This window comes from Bactrocera neohumeralis, chromosome 4 (assembly GCF_024586455.1).
Source record: "Bactrocera neohumeralis isolate Rockhampton chromosome 4, APGP_CSIRO_Bneo_wtdbg2-racon-allhic-juicebox.fasta_v2, whole genome shotgun sequence".
NCBI lineage: Eukaryota > Metazoa > Arthropoda > Insecta > Diptera > Tephritidae > Bactrocera > Bactrocera neohumeralis.
The window spans coordinates 6825064-6847109 of NC_065921.1; the positions used below are offsets into that span (position 1 = coordinate 6825064).

The following is a 22046-nucleotide window of genomic DNA, read 5'->3' on the forward strand; positions in this document are numbered from 1 at the left end:
CACGTAAGAAACACTACCAATGAAAAGGAATCGAATCCGTTTGCTTAAAGCAAATAGCCTGGATTATATAACGGACCGTAAGTAAGAAAAGTCACTACGAGAGGGGATCTTTAAACTGTTAATATCTTTCGAAAAGGAATTCTCGGAATGAAAATCATTGCTAACAATGAACTTTTTTTCTGTAAGTTGAGTAAATTTGTACTCAATGAAGAGCACCAACAAAGGCAAAATCTATATATACTATATAGAAGTGATGTATGTGCAGACAATGTATGTGCATTTGTTTATCCGCCTGTTGCGTATGATATTTTTATAGAAATTTCAATTTCATTTAACAGCATCTAAAAGTGGATTGCCAGCACGCGGGCTAAGCGAGGCGCAAAACGAGGGGCCAGACCATGCCTGCGTCGTCGTCGCTGATTGCTGCGTTGGGGGAAAACGTGAGCTGTTTACATTATTGCCAAATGCACAAGGAAAAACTTATTTGCTGTACATTGACTGCTACACGCTGTGATACTTCAGCGTTTGCCAGCTTAATGCTTCCTTTTCATATTTATTTTTTAGCGAAATAACGTTGCATGCGTGCCACGTTGTTGTTACTGCTTGAGTGCTTAAATGTTTAATGGCGGTGTTGGTATAAGTGAGAGCGGCGTTGTGGGTAAAAATTATACTTGAAAGTGAGCAGCGCGTTCGGGCCACTGACATGTTCGATGAGGTTACAAGAGGGTACGTTCATTGATGACGTCGAAAGCAAACGGAGCCATTTATACAGGCACTCAATGACGGAAGGAAGCTGCTGTTATACAATATATGTATGTATGCGTATGTGTATGTGTTTGTGTTGCTCGTCTACAGTTGTAATGAGAATAGCATGTACAGCGACTGGGCACCTTTACGGGGTGGTCTGTTGGTAAAAAATCAACAGGCACTGAAGTTGCCAAAGAAACTTTATGTAAAGCATGTGTTTATACAAGCTATGCATGACAAAGAGCGCCGAAATGAAACACTCACATGAGCGGAGCAAGCAAAACACATGAATAACGGCAACATATTTGCCTGACTGTTGACTGTTTATTGGCCCGTTGACTGCGGTCCGTGGTTAGTTGTTTATTGGCGCGCTTGTAGAGCAGGCGTACGACATGAGTTGCCTTGCTGGTTTGCTGTTGTTATTTGGCTAGTGCTATACATATAATATGTGTCTAAAAACATAAATATAATGGCAAATTTGAGAGAAACTTGTTGGATTTGATTGTTCACCAGCTCGCAGGGCTCAGCTCAGCAACTTTCGCCCACAACCACTGCCACTTCAACAACTTCTTTCAAAGAACGCTCAACTCATTTACATTGCTGATGTGCAAAAAGGGAGCATGCGATGCTTTTTACTGGCGCTCCTTGGCCGCACTCGCTCAGTGCTTGCGGTTCGCACGCAAACAAAGAAGCAACAGCTAAACAATGTGCCGTGACGGCACAGACTAGCACAACAGAAATATGTATAATGAAGAATGATTACTTGTCGCCTACTCAGATCAGCTCGCAGCCAGGCAGCCAGCACACATACACACATACGAGCCTGTGTAGAGCAAGTGGCAAGTGAGCTGCTAACACGGCAAGTAGGCGAAAAAGGCAACCATGCAGCCAGGCAGCTATATGGGCACTCGCCAGTCACCAGGAAAACGGTCGCATCAGTGTGCGAATGACTGATTGACCGATCGGACGAACTCTTGTCGTCGTTGTTAGAAGCGAGCGGGTGGCTTGCGGTGCTCCCTCGTATCCGGAACGTGCGATTCCCAAAGTGCTAATAAAGTAAACAGTGGCGAAAAATGTTGATGAATTAGTGATTTTATTGTGTGAAAGTGCGTAATGTGTAATTATAACGAGAAATTTAGTAATCGAAATATATAGCCGCAAGTGGTTTCTAAAAAATATTTAATAGGAAAAGTAGAAAGCGTGCATTAAAATTTAAAGAAAAATTGCAGAAAATTGCATGCCGAACAGATTAAATAAAAAAATAAATACATGAAAATTAAATATTAGTGCCACTTCTTTACAAATAAATAAAAAAAAATTACTAACAAATTTATAAAAAATTAAAAAAAAAAAATTATTTAAAAAAATATTTCTAAATAAACCTCTAAAAATTAAAAAATTTTAAATAAAAATAAAAAAGTTCTAAAAAAATCTCTAAAAATTTTAAAATTTCATACAAAAATAATTTCTAAATAAATTTGCTTCTCGTACGAGCCTACTGGCAGTTGCTGAATTGTGAACGTCGCATTTTATGTGCAACACAGCAGGTAATATTTAGCTGTCAGCTACTAAAAAAAGATATACAACGGTTAATTATTTATAATGTGCTCGATTTGTGTTATTATATTACCCTGCTGACAGCGCAGTTGCATAATTTGAGCTGTAAGCTGCGTACTTGCACTGTCTGTGTTAGTTGCTAAGACTTGCGCGATCAGTTTGACAATGCATATGTGAAACCGAAAGCACAGCCAGCTAAAGACAGCAGGCGATATGGGAAATAAGGCGAAACTAAAGTAAAACCAAAAACATTAGTAACAATCGGATAAACACAAATAAACGAAACTGACACAATGAAAATGCCTACAAGGCGACAAAACTCAAAATAAACAACTAATCTGCATTTATTATGTGTGCTACATGTCGTATGAGTGTTGCACGGGGCGTATGAGTGACTATTTGAGCTTGATGATTGAGTTGTGATTTTAAGTTGAGCTTTGGTGCACATATTATTTTGCAAATTTGCTAACTACTATTTAGATGTTAGGTTAGATTTTTAGACATCACAAAATCAGTTAGTCAGTTAGTAGATACATATGTATATAAAATTGTTAACAATAACAATTCTGTAAACTCTTTAAGGAGCACGCTGTTACCTCAAATGTATGAGTACAGTGCTTCGATCTATAAAAACAATATTCGGAAATTTTAACGCTGCCTTGAATAATATTCTATGCCAAGTCTACAGTGGTCCGATATCGACGGTTCCGATAAATAAGCACATTTTTAAGCAGAAAAGAACGTGTGCAAGATTTCAGATCGATATATAAAAAACGGAGGGACTAGCTGGGATTCGGTTTCAAAAAGTTTTTGAATTCAACCTTATTTATTATACTATTTGAAATATGAATATATAAATAATAATACACAGTTTTTTAGTACTTTAAAATGTGTGAAACCACAAAAGTCACTTTGCCAGCTCGCCGTTACGCTTTTCAAATTTATATTTTTGCCAATGTCATTGTTGTTCCTGTGATGTCTTTCACTCAAGTTTCAAAATATTTTCAAATACTTAATATTTTAAACAACAATAAAAATGCCACAGCAAAATATTGTATCTTCTGAGCGTGCGACGTACACGAAGCTGTGCCAGTATTGGTCGCGAAAAATGTCAAGAATTCCAAAATGACAATAAACCCCAATACACAAGTATAATGACATATGCTTGTAGGTGTGTAACGGTATATGTATGTATTATATGACAATCTTTATGAGAAAAGCGTCTATTTGTGTAGCGCATTTGAAAACATTTCTACAGCCCATTAGCGCTGTCAATTGCATTGTGCGCATGTATGTGTGTTCGCCGCTACGCCGCAAAGATGGGCTGTGTATGAGAACGCTTGCGAAAGCCTGCTAATTTATTATTTTCTTTATTAAATTTATTGTTATTTATTTTTACATAAAAAAATTATACAAAATATTTCAAAAATATATGCAGAAATTTCGAAAACGAACATGCCGTTAAACAAAAAGATGTTCTACAAAGCGACAGAGAGCATTGGCATCTTAACTCTTGGAATACGCTGCTAAATGTTAATAAATGATAAAATAAATTTTATCGGTGAGCGAGAACTGTAGGTAGTCATGATAAATATGATAAAAATAAAGTACATATACCATTTTTTTTTTAAGTTTAAAAAATTTTGAAATGTGCAAATTTTTAATTTAAAAAATTTAATTAAAACAAAAATCTCCTTGAGAAAATTTTTTCTCTACAAGAGTCCGTGATGTCAAAAATTATCCTAGGATATTCAAAAACACCGACACCTTTTAAAATTAAGCAAAGAATGCAGCCACTCAAAGATTTTTTTTCTTTCTGTATATACATATGTAGGTTAATTTTTGATTTGACTCGTCCTTATGTATATCCACGAAGAATCTCAACTGAAAAGTTATTACTGACAATAATAAATTATCGGCAATAAGTATGTTTTAGAAAAAGTATACATATTTTACCTTCGTATATACATATGTATATTTATAAAAACATACATAGATGATCGTCCATGTGTATGTCAAAACATGTCAATCGGTCTTCGTTAAACGATGTCGACGACGCACCGAACTCGCCCACAAATGCGAGAAATGGAATGTTTTGAAAACACCTTTTTGCCTAATGTTGTTGTTAATGAAGAAAAATGTTGCCTTCAAATTTGTGTTTCATCACATATTGATGTAAGTAAAAATAACTTATGACATTTATAGGAAAGGCCATGCTTAAAGTTAAAAAATAGTTGGTCTCGTCTGAAAACATTTCGAAATAACTTAAAGTTTTTTGTTCAATGTTAGTGGAATTAATGAGAAAAGAAATAATTTTAATAGTAAATAGTGCGATTAAAAACTATACTCTACTTTCTGCCATTCGATATCACATCCCTGCCTTTAAAAATGTTAATTTAGATGTTATATTAGGAACTAACCATAAACAAAGTATCTTTATGTGCTTATGACTTGATGACTCGTTATACATAATGGAATTTTTATCCAAAATCAAAGTATTGAATTTTTGAAAATCTTAATTAGCAGTCTAGAATCGAAAAACCTGTATAGCTAGATTCTGAAGACTCTCTGTTTTAAAATCAAATGATCCGAATGAGTTTATGTTTAGTTCATATCCATCTGATGGAAGACCTGTATGGCACTTCTGAGCTGCCAACGAGTTTTTGTAAAAAATTTGAGCCTAAAGTCCTATCAGAAATATATATAATCTAAATTTGGCATTATCTGTCCAAGGAGATCATTTCATAATTAGTAAGAACTCTGACAACTCACACATAAACTCGAAAAAAAAATTTTTTTTATTGTTTTTTACATGTATCTTATGCTTTTAGTGAGTATTTTTTCGCAGTTTGGCGACAAGGAAGCGAACAGATTCCTATAAGGGATTACATGGGCTTACAGTTTTCAAAAAAAAAAAACGAATTTTTTATTGTCTTATTAAATTCTACAATAATCCTAGAATATTGCCCTAAATTTCAAGTTGATCTGAGTAATAGTTTCGGAAATACAGCCTTGAGAACTTGAAGACGGTTGGCAAGATTTCTCGAGAACTATTCTTGAAAATTTACACAGGTCTTTGAGATACAATTCTTAAAGACTTGTTCGAAGGATTTTTTTCGATTAGAACTATTTGAAAAAAAAATCTTGCGAAATTTTAATTTTTTTTGGAAAAATATCTGCAAAAGTCCAATTTTTAGTTTTTTTTTCTTCGTCCAATTTCTAAGTTAAGATTTTAACTAAAACACGTATTTTATCACTTTAGATGATCCTGTAAGGAGTTATCCTGCCAAAGCGTGCGCATCTTTTTTCCGAGCGGTCACCGGAAATGGCGTCGCATTGGTTGAGTTCAAAATATTTCTTTTCCAAAAATTTCAGAATTTCTTTGTTAATAGTGTATGTTTGTAATAATAAAAAAATTTTAATAAAACATTTCATTTTCATATGAAAAAAAATTGTTGACAAAGGCTATTTTTACTCGAAGGTACCCATATAACCCCACAAACCAAAATATTTATAATTGAAAAAAATATTTAAAGGGTTTTCTTTAAAGAAATTATTACAGGGTGTCTTAATATATTCTTTTCAATTAAAATTCAAAAGCTTCAAATAAAGTCCCTTTCACATGTCTATCTTTTCAGTTTCACCGAAAATCTTTAAGTTTGTTCAGTCTGTTACCACTTTAAGAAGTCAAAGTGTGGTTTTAGTAAAATTTCAAGTGAACTAAAATTAGAGCAACAAATAATAAAATACGCAATAAACAATATAAAATAATCATGCAACAACAATAGAATGAGTAAATTTTAAAATTTTATATTATTAGAATTTTCACATAATTCAAAAATATTTAATTTTTTGTTTCGAGCAAGTCACACCTAATTTTATTTCATTTATTATACTTATTTGTTGCATTTAGCTTCTATTTACATTTTATTATTTCCTATTAGTTTTACAAATTTTTTTGCTAAACAAATCATATTCATACATATGTATATACATACATACGAACGAAAATATACCATATATGATTTTTTTTCATTGAACACAATAACTTCTGATTTGCACAGAAATAAAATTATCAGCAGCTCTTCAAATTAAAAAAAAATCACTTAAAACAAATGGGAAAGAATAAATGGGAAAATCCCACTAAAGACAAGAGCACAAAAACACACAGCCACACGCCCACCAATAAATAATATAATATATCGTGCACATATTATATATATAATGCTAAAAATTACTTGAAATACAGCACAGAGAAATGTACTAATACAACAAAGACACAAACAACAACACTTAGTGAGAAAACATTAGCAACAGCCAAGAAGCCACCGTGCAAGTGGCAAAAAGAAACTTTTGAGTCAAGTAGTAAAATACCAAGTGCCAGACAAATTAAACCAAACAAAACTCAGCAATATGTATATAATATATGGCGGTATATGCATACATATGTATATGCACTTACATACATATATGCGCACACATATCTACACGTATTTTATGCATGTGTATATTCACGCATGTTTGCATATGCGTGTTCAAAACAATAATTATATTGCATAGAGGCAAAAACAAGAAAAGGGCAACAACTTTTTCACATACATACACACACATACACAAATATTTGCAAACAACCGAAATTCGTGTTAAATGCAACAGGAATATTGCAAGCACTTTATGAAGGCGAAGTACGACACTCAGAGCGAGTTGAGAGCAGCGAGTATGCAAATGCAGACATGAATAGCGGTAACATGGGAATTTAGCATGTACATACTTATGTGCACGTATACCCATACTTATATATAGGATTTTACACGTGCTTATCCTTGAGTAATATTAAAAAGTTATTACTTCAGCTTTCAAAAAAATATATTTTTTAGAATTTTTTTAGCATATTCGTGATGAACTTGTTTGCTTAACTAAATACAGACTATGCGTGCTATATCGCCATATACATATTTTATAGGTATATGTAAGTATGTACATATGTATATACTTTTGATATTTGTATATAAGTATGTTTATACGCAAAGTTGGGCATACTTATCTATGTGTAAATATAATTTTTTTAGAAGTACATACATACTTGTCCACACAGGGGTGTGCAAGATAACCCAATGGTGAATCAGAGGTGTATTTAATTAAAAAAATCTTGGGGTAGGTTTTAAAGAATAGCATAAGGACATTGCAAATAATTAAATAAAATGAAACTATAAATTAAATTACTCACCTCTGCTCTTCTGCAACTCACGTCGGTGATAGAAATTATCGGCGTTTAACGGCAAATTAAACTATTTCGGTTAAATAATTTGCTTTCACCTATTTATCACATTGAAATTCAGTATATTAATCTTCTTGCACTATTATTTCAGTTAAATTTTATATATTAATCATTATTTTGACTAGAGAGATTTTTAAATTAATTGTTAAAGTGAAAGTTAATATAAGTGCACAGCTATATGCTATAGTAGTCCGATCGGAACAATTTGGACAATTTCAACCGTGAACAAGGTATAGTAAGATTGTCACGAAGTTAGTAACACTCAGAAAGAACGTCAGAGATCCTCTAAAATATATACCTATGTACATATGTACATATGTATATAAAAGATAAGCGTGAGGAGCTGAGTCTATTTAGTCATGCCCGTCTGTTTGTCGGTATATACGCGGACTAGGCCCTCAGTTTTTGAGATATCCATTTGATATTTTGCATACATTTTCGCTCCAAGAAGCCGCTCATTTGTCGGATTGGTAAATATCGGCCCATACAAATTGAATGATCAGAATAAAGGGATTATATGTAAGCTTTTCCATTTGACAAAACATCTTTACGAAATTTGGCACAATTTAATGTCTAAGGCCGCGATGAAATATTCAAAGAAATTTTTCTGATCGGATCATTATAGCATATAGTGCAATAGCAACTGGCGGATCAAGATCAAGTTATTTTAAGGGCGTTATAACTTCGGTTCAACTAAACCTAACGTTTTTTCTTGTTTTCTTAATTATTTACCCATTTTAATTGTTCTGCACTCTCTTTCCTTTTTTCATTAATCACATATTTATTATATTCCAAATACACTTTAATTAATAATACTTTATTATTTTTATTAAATACATTCTTTCCTATGTTTTTTTCATTTTTCTTTATTAATTATTAATTTTTATTCCTTTATTGGCATATTCACTTAAAACACTGAAAGAACAATTAATATTACTTGTCAAATATTTAATTAATGAAATTTATATACAAACCTATTTCGCCAATCGCAAACGGGCCCTCGACCAATAATAAAAAATATTTACAAAAAATCTGCAAACGAAAAAAATGTCAAATTAAAATTTATCAGCAAAAAATCATAAAAAATGTTCAGTGAAGTTTATTTATATATGTATTTATATACACGCTATAATAAAATGTATGATTTCAAGTTTGTAATCTTATATTATGAGAAAAATAATAAGTTTATCGTTATTTGTCTGATTTTCTAAGCTTCGCTGAAGTCATGTGACTCACCACCACATTTGAGAAAAGGATCAGATTTATGCAAGTATTCTAGAAAATGCACAGTTATCTCGACAATTTCGCTTTTAAAAACGAAACACGTGGATGAATTGAACAAATTAGAAATAAAAATTGTATCTGAGATAATAAATTGAACTAGACAGTTAGTAACAGTTTTCTACTAGTATGAGAATGACATATTTCTTATCAAAATTTTACAACTGGCGCTTGCTTGTAAGGAAAAAACACAGTTGGTTTACTAAAAGGGCTTTTGGGTCAGACCGACTTCAAAGTAGTCGGCATATTTACATATATATACATATATCCAATATGTATGAACATACATATGTAAACTTCACACTGGGTTACTCAAAGACAGCTAACAGTTGGTTCAGATGAGTGATCTATTTTTTAGGATTTTTCATTCCAGCTTCAATTTCAAGGTGGTACACTGCATACATATATACACATGTACATACACATAGTATATGTGTACAACCACCTATCACACATTTCATGCGGGAAAATCACATTTGGCACTTTTTGCTTCGTCTTCTGGCAGTGAAACTTTTGTTTATTTAAATGCGATTTAACGACGTGAGCATATTCACATAAAAAACTAAGCACACATGCGCAACAATAACAACAACAGTTATTTGTTGTTTATTTAGTAAATATACGTAGTAACAACAAAAAGTAGGCCGCAAGAAAGTAAAAATAAAATTGAAAATCGAAAATGAAAAATGAAAACCGAAACGTTGACGCCAACCTAGCAACAAAACCAACAAACATTCTTATAAATTAGTAAAATATTAAGTCGCACGCAATTTTGACATTTTGGCAGTCAACTATTTTGGCAGCGCTAAGTGTGTACTTCTACAAACAGCCATACATACACACATGCCAATCTTTGCGCGAATTTAAACGACACAATTTGAGCTACATAAATAGGCAACCACTTGCGCATCTTAATCCAAACAGTTGTTAAATTCTGCGCGTCTGCACGCACACCTTGGCACGCCCACGCACACATATTTGGCAATGATGCGTGCACATAACTCAACGTCAATATGCCACGGGTGACAGCCGTGCCAGTGCTCGTGTTTGACGAACCGTGGAATTATTAAAAATATTATTGAAATTAAAAATTTAGATTTAATTTTTGAAAAAAATACTTTAAAATACATAAAATTTGTTGAAACAACAACGCTTTGGCCAACAATATTGAGACAATCGGAGATATGTAGCTAATGGAATTCTCTAATGAGTATAGTTTTTATTCTTCCTGGTAACAAATATTTTTTGACTTCACACGTGCAATAGAGGAAATGGATAATTTTTGCTAAAAAATCTCAAATATTTTCTTAAAAACTCGCCTAAATGAATTTAGCTAAAGATCTTAGTTGTCTTCGATAACCAGTCTTGCAAACAAAAAAACTTTGCTACAACAAAGTTATCGACTTGAATTCGTACATAAAACTATGCGGATACTACAATAAGGGGTTTATATACAGTTATAAGCCCGAAAAAAGCGAATTTTCCACAATTTTTCCTGAGAAAACTTTTAGATTCCGGGATCCAAAAATGTGTACACATATCATGGTATCTTTTAACTGTATTTTAAGACTTAGCATTAGTAAAAATATTTATTTGGAAAGGAACTACAGCTGATCTCCGGGAGCTCTCTCAAAAAAGACGTTTGCGGTGACGACTATATATATCTCTGAACTAAGCCGTCTGAAATTAAAAAAACAAACAGATTTCGTTAAAGTAAAAAACAATCTTGAAATTAAATGTCAGAATAAGCAAAATAAATTTTTTAAAAATGGCAGTTTCTAAAAAATATCGATTTTTGACCAAAACTTCGGACTTTAATTGTTTACATAAAAATGTTAGTTGATTAAAAAACTTTTTATATTAATTACTAAAAAAAATATATTTAAAAGCTTCTTAATATTTGAAATCGTTTTTTTCGAGTAATGTTGGTCACTGACTTTGAAAACACCATTTTGCCTCAGCATCTAGTATAGTTTGTTCGATTCGCTACTCTACAACGGTTGGCGAATCGAAGGCAACTTTTATAGCCTAAACACAACCGTTACCACGATAATCACCAACTTTAAGCGTTTATATGAAAAATGACAGAAATAATAGTTGCTTGATCTAAACAATTCTTTCGGAGATTGTAGCGTTGCTTTGAACAATAAGATATGTCCAATTTCGTGAAGATGTCTTCTCATAAAAAAGTTTTCCCTACAAGAACTTCATTTTGGTCGACAAGTTTCTACATCAGCAATAGACTATACATAGTTACATATATAGTGGTCCGATGTTGAATGAGCAGCTCCTTGTGGACAATAGGAACATCTGCAAAATTTTAGGGTATAATAAGAAGTGTGAACGTATAAAATTTAGCCTATACTTTGAATGATAATTATTAACACAAAGACCATATAAATATTATTCCAACAAAATTGTTGTCAGAGTTTAAAATATGCTATGAAGAAGTAATTTGAAATTATAAATTCAAAATTTGATAATTTTAGAAAAATTAAATTTACCACAAAAAAAAAATAAAAAAACAATATTATTTAATCACATAGTTTTCAGACAAGCTGTACAATTTTCTTCGACTAATGCATACACAAATACACACATTGTATATTTTTAATTTTGCACGCGCTCGAATATGTATACTATGTATTGAAATAAAAGATTTATTTGTTATATACATATTGCTTGTAACTACCATATATTTAAAAAAAACTCTTCATTCATTTTACAGTAATCAAAACTGGCGCCTGCGCTTCGTATAAATACGGCCGCTGGGGCACGAAGTTGCTTATACGCCCGGTGAGTTAGAACCCAAAACCGAAGCGTTAACAATAAAGCAGATAAAGACAATACAAAGCGTTGAAGCGCTTTTAGAGCGGCAAAAGCAACGCTGCTGCAAATAACAGTATCACAACAGTAAGGACAAACACCAGCAAAATGATACGGGATGTATCCACCTCAACACTTGGACGCGAGGAGGAACGCAAGCCGCTTATGGCGGCGTACATGTTCCAGCGTCGTGTGCTGTTCGGTTGCAGCTTGTTGATGGTGGTCTCGCTCATCATGTGGATTGTAGCCATTTCAACGGATCACTGGGTTATTATAACCGGTGGAAAAGGTAAGACCAATGTCACCGACCAGTTAATAGTTAAATATTTTAACATTTTAATTGTACTTCGCCAAAGAAAGCATGTTAAATGTTAAATATTTTAACCCTTTGGTCATTTTAATAACGAGCGAAATATGCACACCCGAACACATGCACAATACAAACTTAGGCGTTAACGAATTCGAAAATCTTTTGAGTGACAATGTTATTGCCTTTATTTCGCATACTTTTGAATTGTAAATTTTTTGTTGTTGTTATTTTCTTGAAAAGTAGGAAGCAATTTTGGCTCGGCTATGCCGCCAATGATCAGAAGCAGGCTATACAGCGCAATATTCACAATTTTATGAGCTAGTTATTCGCACTACAAAACTTTTATCGCTTTTTTCATTTTTGAATGAATGTTTATGTGCAACAACAACGTTTTATAGCTATTTTACATATCCGCCAGAAAGTATTATCGTTCCGCCTTTAGCACGAGTCTTTTTGTTCGGCTCTTGTACTACCTATTAGACATTACATCGACGCCTTGGCTTCTGTGTAGTTATATATTCGCTAAGCATATCCAATTAGGCTAAGAAAGATTTTTTTAAATAATTTAATTTTTGATTTGCGAATGGCGCGTATATTTAATCGCCTTAAGCTCACTAAATTGTTTTTACGGCGCGATATTTTAAGGTATTTGGAAAAAACTAACAGGAAGCTGCTTAATTTAATTTATTTTCGAATAAATACCGAAACATTGAGAAAAAAAATGGAATGTTAATAAGTTTTTAATTTTTTCCTATTCCATAATTGAATATTTCACGATTTTTTTAATTAAACCGAAACATATTATTGAATTATCATTTAAACTAAATTATTTTTATTACTGGTAACCCCGCTTATAACCCGCACAATTATTTTTAAATTAGCCGGTTAGTTCTAGCGTGAATTTAATGACATTACAACTAGAAATTCTCACTACTTTTCAACGATTTCAATATTTCTTTCAATATCAATCAAGTTACACATCTATGCAAGTTTAAGTATAGTCTGCAATAGTTTTTAATTATATTTATATATTTCTTTTTTCAATAGGCATTTTCATACCGGAGACACGTCGATTTTTTATGGACTCCCACTCCGGTTTGTGGGTGCATTGTCGGCACACTAAAACACCTAACGCATTGCCTACCGCCAATGTGGTGCGCAACTTCACGTCCATAGCTTATGTGAACCCTACAACATTATTGGATGCCAAATTGAATGCATCAGCGCTTGAGTTTGTGCGCGAATTTAGCGAGGAAATTGTGGAGATACCGATGAAAAATTTCACAGAGTCCGCTAGACGACGCATGTTTGCGCATTGGGTACGTAATGATGAGGAAGAGTTTAAGGCATTCAAAAAAATCTTTGAAGATCTTGTATTGAACACAACAGCCACACAAGCCGAAACCATACCCATCAATGCCAAACCGATCGCAATTGATCCGCTAAATGTACGCGAAATAGAGTCACGAAAAATCTTCGGAACGGCATTGCAAAAAGTCAGGGTCAATGCGACATCTTATTATTTTGTTATACCAGAAGCGGCGCAATTGGCAATATTTGCAGGTTGGAATGAGAAACCATTTGTGCCAAAGCTTTTCTGGCCATATGTGCGTGATTTGGGCGTACCGGCATTTGTGCTGGATGATCATCAGGTGATATTGCAACTGGTGCCACCACTACCACCAAGCAGTGGTCGCGAAGCGAACGGTTATGTCTATCAACCGAATGGTAAGCACGAATCGTATGAATAATGTACTAAAATAATTTTATGAAAATTACCACACACATTTTTCCAGAACGTTGCAAATACATTGATATGTTCAGCAATCCCAAGTCGTTGAACAAAGACCCCGGCATCGATATGGAGCTGATGGGTAAGTAAGCGCTCAGTTCTGTCCCTTTCACAATAGTCTTTTTCACAATAATATTTTACACTTTTGTTTTTCTTTTGGCAGATTATATACGCACACAGGCTTCGTTTGCCTGCATCACCGTGTTCGTTATGAGTCTGGGTTCGGTTTTCTCTTTTTACACTTTCAAGAATCCGCGTTACATGTTTAAGCGTTTAGCTGGTGGTATTCACTTGGTTTCCGCCTCCACTGCCGTGGTTGTTATACAGGTGCTCTTTTCATCCGTTGATTACACAAAGAAGCACTTATTTTACGCTTATCCCGAAGGTGCTGAACTTACGTAAGTAATCGAATTTTGTATGAAAAGTAACTATCATTTATATTTGCCACAATGAGTTGCACAAAAGTTTGACATTTATTTTCGCAAACGCGCGAGTAACTGTAGAAGTTCGTTTTCCGGTTGCAGCAACTTATCTACTTACTCGTTTCGATTTTATACCGTTCCGCAGTTACCCCCTTAGTGTTGCCACGTCTCTTCTGCTGGTATAATAATATTTTTACTCATATTTGTTTTCCTTAATAATTTTTTTTATATTTTATATGTAATTTAATAAAATGTAACCTTTACATTTATTATTTCCAGTTATGGTTATGGCGTCTACTTAGCGTGGTTTACTTTTATAGTGAATTTAGTGTGTGGTCTCCTATTTATGTGGTATTCGGGCAAAAAGAAGGGCGCGAAGGCACCTAACGATGAAGTCGCAATGGCAGATGAGCCCACAATAATGGGCAGATAATTACTTTAACCAACCGACTTTGTTCAATATATATGCGTGAATATATATATCAAAATAGTGCCCACCGATCATCAGTGTACCTTAAAATACTCGCTAATGTGCTCCATGGTTGAACATTTTCTTGTGTAAACCATTACTAAAGATGACAAATATCGCAAACTTATTTTTTGAAACAAAATGATGTTATATCCAAACTGAGATTGGTGCTGTAGCATCTGAAATGGTCATCGTTGAGTAGAAATCTTAATTAGTCAGAACTATATGAAAGTAATACGTTTTTTACTAAAAGAATTTGCAGTTCCTAAATGACTAATATTGTAAAAAATAAAGATAATTATATTTTATAATTATAGAAAGAAATTAAAAGCAATTTTTACATGTAAACGAATATAAAAAGTATATGTAAACACACACTTACATATTGAAATGAGCAATCAAAACCAAAAAAAAGTCACTATTGTTTAAATATTTAATAATTGTATGTACAATTTCATTGTAAGCTATATTTGTATATATGCATGTTCACGAATTTCAAACTTGTTCACTGTTAATTAATATTTTAAAGTAAAAAACCATTATAATAGCACGAAAAAACAAGAAATTTATTGACATAAAAATTAGTCTTTCGAGAAGACCGAAGTTTTCTTAAATAGAATAATTAAGGCTTAAAATATTTTGCTAAGTTTATGAGCGATATATGTATATAATATAAGTATAAGTCTCTCTTTCTCTCTTTATAATAAAATGTTCGAAATAAACACATTGTACGCAAATTTCTTTGACTAAGTGTGGTAAGTAAGCAAATATTGTTTTTGAGTTTATTTACAATTAAAAAATATATATGCCTATTATTTATTAAGTAATATATGCGATATGCCATATGTATATATTAGAGTGCAATACACTCAGCATTATGGAGGAATTTTAGAAGGTAAGATATGGCAAGACGTGAAAGCGATGTTATGCAACAGGGTGCCACAAATATTGAAAATAATTATGTCATATGTATAAGAAGTAGTATTTAAAAAAATGCTATTCTGTTCCAAATAAATTTAATTACTACGTTTTATATATTTATCATTATTACAAAAAAAAGATGTAACTATATTACATTTTCTAATAATAATATCAATTTTAAATTGTTCACTTTCTTGCAACCCTGTGGTGACACGTCCGCATTTCACAGCTGTCAGCGCAATGACAATTGAATTTAATCTTTTGTGGAATGCAGTGGACGTGAAACGCGTGTGGTGTTGCATTTTGTGTGTTTTTGAGCACAAATTTCGAACGAAACCGAGAAAAATTCTTATCGAAAAGGTGAGCAGTGAATAAAACATAAGTTTTCCAATTCACATACAACGAAACGTGTGATATATACAAGCGTAATAGTTTTATAAAACTAATGACGCAAAGTGCCATGTGATTCATATTACCTGGAGGGAAAGGGGAGCAAACATTTGCACCGGGGCTGCAGCTGTGAATCAAAAATCATAAAAAGAAAAGCGAAATGAAAGCAAACGAAAGCTTTCAGTGCAATGTGTTGAAAACGTGCTAAGGCCAAATATTTATGTGTAAATAGCAAATACTTTTATTTGCAAAACACAAAATTAACAAACATGACGCAATAGCGAAACCGCATACGAAATGTAGCCGCTCACTCTTCATCGCCCTCCAAAAAACTTCTTACTGTGTGGTATTTTGATGCTTACGTGCAGTAGCGATGACGAATGAAATGAAATTTAGTTTAGCTGCAGTTTGACTTATTCCTTTTATTTTTTATAAGCTTGTGGTCATTTTTGTGCTTATCAATTTTTAGACGAAAGAAAGCATTCAGTATGGTAGCTGATAAGGAAAACGTAGCGGCTGGTGCGGTTGAAGGTGAGACGACTTCAAAGAAGGCAGCAAAGAAGCAAGCGAAAGAAGCATTGAAAGCTGCTAAGGTATAATAAATAATAAGTAGATCAAAACTTATTGTTTAAATCTAAATTTTTATTAATTTTTATAGAAAGCTGAAATTAAAGCAGCCAACTCGGCGAACAATGCTGAAGAAGGTGGTGATAGCGTAGACGTATCAGCAGGTCGTTATGGTTCTGCCGGTCTTATTCAATCGAAGGAGAAGTTTGAAGATCGTAAATTTGTATCAGTGAACGAATTGAGCCAGCCAGCCTATCGAGACCAATTGGTGTGGGTGCGCGGACGTGTGCATACATCCCGTTCGAAGGGCAAGCAATGTTTCTTAGTGTTGCGTCAGCAGAGCAGTACCGTGCAATGTATTTTGGCTGTTGGAGAACGTATTTCCAAACAAATGGTGAAGTTTAGCGGCAAGTAAGTAAATGCTTCGTTAAATATTTAAAAATATTTAGTTTTATAAATCTTTTTATATTCCGTATAGCGTAAGCAGAGAAAGTATTATCGATGTACAAGCTAAAGTAGTTTCAGTACCGAACAAGATCGAGTCTTGTACTGAACAAACTATTGAATTGGGTATTGAACAACTATTCGTGGTGTCACAAGCCAAACCGCAATTGCCGCTGCAAATCGAAGATGCATCCCGTGCCGAAAACCCAGATGTATGTATAAATAAATTTTATTTTCTTTGTGGTGACACTAATTTGCAATCTTATAGGATGCCGACAGTTTGAATATACGCGTAAACCAAGATACACGTCTGGACAACCGTGTCTTGGATTTGCGTACACCGGCCAATCAAGCTATTTTCCGTTTGGAAGCTGGGGTTTGTCGTCTGTTCCGTGACATACTAACGACAAAAGGTTTTACAGAGATACACACGCCAAAAATTATATCCGCCGCCAGTGAAGGTGGCGCTAACGTATTTACTGTCAGCTACTTCAAAGGTAAACAACCGTTAACTGCTTTTTATTTTCCATAGTTAACACGTCACTTTTTCAATTATAGACTCCGCTTATTTGGCACAATCTCCGCAATTGTATAAGCAAATGGCTATTGCTGCCGATTTCGATAAAGTTTACACTGTCGGCGCTGTTTTTCGTGCGGAAGACTCCAACACTCACCGTCACTTGACGGAATTCGTGGGTCTCGATTTGGAGATGGCATTCAAATATCACTACCACGAGGTTTTGCACACCATTGCCGATACGTTCACTGGAATTTTTAAGGGTTTGCGTGATACTTATAGCGCGGAAATTGCGGCGGTAAATCAGCAATTTAAAGTGGAGCCATTCAAGTTCTTGGAGCCGCCATTGATATTGGAATTCGCTGAAGGTGTACAAATGTTGCGTGAAGCTGGCGTTGAAACCGGTGATGAGGAGGATTTGTCTACACCAAACGAAAAGCTGTTGGGCCGGCTTGTCAAGGCAAAATATGACACCGACTTTTATGTATTGGACAAATTTCCACTGGCTATTCGCCCCTTCTATACGATGCCGGATCCCAATAACCCAATGTATTCCAACTCTTATGATATGTTCATGCGTGGCGAGGAGATCCTTTCTGGTGCGCAGCGTATACACGATCCCGATTTTCTTATTGAACGCGCAAAACATCACGCGATCGGTGAGTACTTTTTGTGCGGGGCGCATTCAGTATTTGCTTTACTAATTGATTTCCCTGCCGTTATTTCCGTTATAGATACCTCAAAGATTGCGGCTTATATTGAATCGTTCCGTTTCGGTTGCCCACCGCATGCTGGTGGTGGTATTGGCATGGAGCGTGTGGTCATGCTCTATCTAGGACTTGATAATATACGTAAAACGTCGATGTTCCCACGTGATCCCAAACGATTAACGCCTTAAAATGTTTATGCACAAGAAAAATTAAATGGGAAAATGATCAACGTGGACTTTGCTGATGGATTTCAAATAAATTTTATGTTTGCTCAGTTTCCTTAGTGACATCCCGATGTTATGCTTGATCATTTGAAACGAGATTTTCTTTTTGATCTTTTTTAAAGGTTGTTCATTTTTTATTTTTTTTTAATCCAACTATTTACTTAATTATGTAGTTATTCCAGCAGTTGTCCAACAACTGTTTTAGTGTAAAAGTTGTCCACATTTCAATTAATACAGGTGTTAAGACTGAAATAAAGACGACATCTTCACAAACAAATCGTGGTTGTTTTCTTTAAGCAAGGTTATAAATGAATGTCCTCTTCTCCCCAAGAAGCTTTGTCGTAACCACCGAAATCGGACTACTATAGCACATAGCTACAAACTAAATGATCAAAATGTAGTTGTTGTATGGAAAACTTTTTAATCTGACGAGATATCTTCACGCAATTAGGTATGGTCTTGGTCCTAGACTATAGGACAACAGTTCAATCTTCGAACAAATTGTTGAGATCGGACCACAATAGCATATGGCTGCGATGCCCAAGGACAGCCAACTCAGCATCATGCCTCGAAATTAGTTCCGGAAAACTTTCTGCCGCTACAACAACAACAACAACATGACTGCGGTACGAACTGACCGATAAAAATCAAGCCCCTGTACGGAGTCGTTTGTATTTGTGAAGCGTATTATAGCTTGTAAAAGATTTTTATAAATGAAATGTTTTACAGATCATTTTAAAGAACTTTGTCTAAAAGACCTGAAACCGATTTCCATACGAACCCACCCACATATTAAATTTTATTCAGAAATCTCAATAGCTGACGAACAAATTTTTATAATCTTTCAAAAAACTTCGCCTTACAACTCGTTGGCTCAATGGGTCGCTGGCCCGTTTCGAGACCCATAGTGTCTTAGACAAATTTGTGCAAAATGAACCGTAGAAGATTCCCGCATACGCGATTTTTTAGATTTTTTTTATCCCTGTATATAAACCTGCTCTCCTGCACATGTCTACACTTAAGGGGGGAGCTTGGTTTAGAAGCTTCAAAAATTCGATTTTTTTTTGCTTAAATCTCTTCAAAAATTATCTAAGAATATTTCCCCAAAGTTATAGATTGGAATTCGACATATTGTCGAAGCTAGAAGGGAAATAGTGAAAGAGCGTCTAGCAGATATGTATGTATATCAGCGCTTGGGCAAAAAGCGAAAACTTTGACGCGCGATTTCTCGGTTTTTCATTTTTACGATTTTTCTTAATTGGCGGACAGGATAGAAAAAAAAACTAAACGCCGTATGGAATTGGGTAAAAATTTATTATCTTTGTCATTAAATTATCTTCTATTTAAACTAAAAAAACTAAGAAAAGTCAAGTTTGAACATATTTTTAAACAACTTAAAATAATATAATTTTTTTAAAAACCACTTTTTTTCAATTTTTAAAAAATTGTAGAACTTTACACTCTTTTTTTTGAAATTTTCTTAGTTTAACTACAATATACATACATACGTTATTAACAAATATGAATATCTTTGAATTTTTTGTTTCCGATAGAAAATGCGACTTGCATCCTGCCCGCCCTTCGACGAATGCACATGCAAGATGCATCAAGCAATTGTTCTCCAAAGGCAAAATATCAAAGATTTTGTTTACCAAAAAATATTTTGGATGATGTCTAAATATATAACTACAAACCCTAGAAAATTCGCTTTAATGAATTAATTTTTTTTTTTCAAAAAAAAATCTCAAAAAAAACGATTTTTTGAAGTCTCTAATTAAAATTATTGCAATCCATTATAAAAAATATGTTTCAATTGAAGAAAACTTTTTTTCACCTTAGCCGTTAAACTGGAGATCACAAAATATCAGTATCTCGAATTTTCTAGTTCTGTTTTTGTGTACCTAATCAAGCACAACAAAAAAGTTTAACTTAAAAATTGCTGTTCTTCGTAATAAATTCGTACACGTATCCATAAACCTCCTCTTTTTCAGCAACAAATCGAAATACTCATCAGTTCACCTGAGCTTCGTGACCTTTACAAGATTTTCTGCTGATGCATTATGTTGCCAACGAACAACAACAACAGCGACAGCGTACACAAACAATAAAGATACATCGGTCCTTTCCCATGCTTTGTATATACTTGCATTTGAGCGACGCCATTTTCTTCGACACACAACAATAAAAAAAAAACAAAAATCAAACTACCCACTCAACACACTCTAATTCGCGCCAACAACACATCACGCTCTGCTTCCTTGTCGGGCAAACACACGGCATACTCTTGCTCTCTCGCACGCTCCTGCAGCGTAAACGACAGAAAACTTTAGTCAAAATGAACGCCAGAACTGCATTCCTACACCATATTACACAATTAATAAGAATTAGTAGAGCGCCAGGCGTGGCTTATTCTACAAAAACGCAGTCAACCATTCACATATGTGTAAGCGAAAACGGGTTTTCCGCCAATCAGCGCGCTCAAATCGCGTACTTTCTCAAATAGTACAGTTAGCTCTTTCCTGCCACAGCTCCGCCGCTACAACTTGGCATTGTGCTGTCCGCGCACTGCGTCTAGCGGTAATGTCAACAGCTGGGCGCTGGCAGTGTTATTTGTATCTCAGCGCATGTTGAATGCGAAGCTCGCGCTGATTCGAAATCTGAAAACGTTGTGCGCGCTGAAAATCGTGGCAGCAGCAGCATCTGAGTAGTGAGCAAGGGAAACAAACGTGTGTGTTCCCCCATTGACGTTAGTTGGCGAGTCGTCATTTAACCGCGGCCCAGTGTCGCATCCGCGTTGTCATTCAAATTCGTTGCAGCTGCAATTCAATCGTCAATAGCGACAACGTTGCGCAATTAAATGTGAAGCGCGACAATTAGCTGAATTTTTGTGAATTCCAAGCGTTACTCGATTCATGTGCAGCAGCGAGTGCGCGATCGAATACCTTCCATTGCACGCCGGAAAGCGAAAGTGTCTACGCTACGAACAAATATCTATCAGCTAAGTAACGAGCTTCTTCGCATATTTCTAGCACGCGCGCGTCTGTCGGTGTCTTAATCGGGCTTCATGTGTGCTGCGTTCGAAATATTTAAAGTATTTTGGAATTTGACATTAGGCGATTTCTTGAATGTTTTTTGCTAGTGAAGACTCAATAAAAAATAAATTCTTGTCGCTTTTGCGATAGTTGTTGTTTGTGTGTTTGCAAAAAGTATCTGAAATATGTTTTTCGAGAATTCACGTGAATATTTGACGACTCTTTCAAGCGTGTTAAAATTGCTGCTGCATATTTGTATAGAAAAATATTGCAAGTGTTAGTGTGTTTGTGAAATTTCTTGAGCGCAAAATATTTTACTAAAAATTCATGAGGTGAAATATTGAAAATAACAACAATAGTAAACTACAAATAAACAAAGCGATTTAGAAAGCTAATATATTTTCGAAATTCATTCACTCTCAAGGCGGATTATCTACACAAAACAACATAAAAAGACAGCAGGTATAAAGCGTCACAAGGCGTTATATGCTATATACTTATAAGTAATAATATATGTACATATATATATCGTCACCTAAAATGCAAAATAACGGAACAT

General features: G+C 34.3%; 4 protein-coding genes across 5 annotated transcripts in view; 3 read left to right on the forward strand and 1 right to left on the reverse strand.

The window, feature by feature from the left end:
- The window catches only part of LOC126756915 (protein immune deficiency), a 243375-nt gene that overhangs the window by 78801 nt on the left and 142528 nt on the right, over positions 1-22046 (reverse strand). The gene's annotated exons all lie outside the window — the stretch shown is intronic.
- On the forward strand, positions 2136-15349 carry LOC126756902 (uncharacterized). Its single transcript, XM_050470400.1, has 6 exons — positions 2136-2294; positions 11592-11978; positions 13047-13727; positions 13796-13873; positions 13955-14189; positions 14493-15349. Exons 2-6 carry the CDS (start codon positions 11798-11800, stop codon positions 14644-14646), a joined length of 1329 nt encoding a protein of 442 aa, XP_050326357.1. The 5' UTR covers positions 2136-2294; positions 11592-11797; the 3' UTR covers positions 14647-15349.
- On the forward strand, positions 15852-18732 carry LOC126756894 (aspartate--tRNA ligase, cytoplasmic). The gene is made up of 7 exons (XM_050470387.1): positions 15852-15963; positions 16463-16586; positions 16652-16971; positions 17039-17216; positions 17273-17501; positions 17563-18180; positions 18256-18732. Exons 2-7 carry the CDS (start codon positions 16482-16484, stop codon positions 18417-18419), a joined length of 1614 nt encoding a protein of 537 aa, XP_050326344.1. The 5' UTR covers positions 15852-15963; positions 16463-16481; the 3' UTR covers positions 18420-18732.
- LOC126756906 (protein vestigial) overlaps positions 21083-22046 on the forward strand; it is a 39502-nt gene continuing 38538 nt past the window's right edge. For both annotated transcript variants that reach the window (XM_050470405.1, XM_050470406.1), the window contains exon 1: positions 21083-21949. The gene's annotated coding sequence lies outside the window, so the exon portion shown is untranslated. The remainder of the gene's footprint in view (positions 21950-22046) is intronic.

Bases quoted from the DNA above. Each gene is read 5' to 3' on its own strand.
- LOC126756902 (XM_050470400.1), top strand. From the start codon at position 11,798: ATGATACGGGATGTATCCACCTCAACACTTGGACGCGAGGAGGAACGC. The intron at 11,979-13,046 runs GTAAGACCAATG...TTTTTTCAATAG, and splicing joins TATTATAACCGGTGGAAAAG to GCATTTTCATACCGGAGACA. The intron at 13,728-13,795 runs GTAAGCACGAAT...ACATTTTTCCAG, and splicing joins TTATGTCTATCAACCGAATG to AACGTTGCAAATACATTGAT.
- LOC126756894 (XM_050470387.1), top strand. From the start codon at position 16,482: ATGGTAGCTGATAAGGAAAACGTAGCGGCTGGTGCGGTTGAAGGTGAG. The intron at 16,587-16,651 runs GTATAATAAATA...TAATTTTTATAG, and splicing joins AAGCATTGAAAGCTGCTAAG to AAAGCTGAAATTAAAGCAGC. The intron at 16,972-17,038 runs GTAAGTAAATGC...TATTCCGTATAG, and splicing joins ATGGTGAAGTTTAGCGGCAA to CGTAAGCAGAGAAAGTATTA.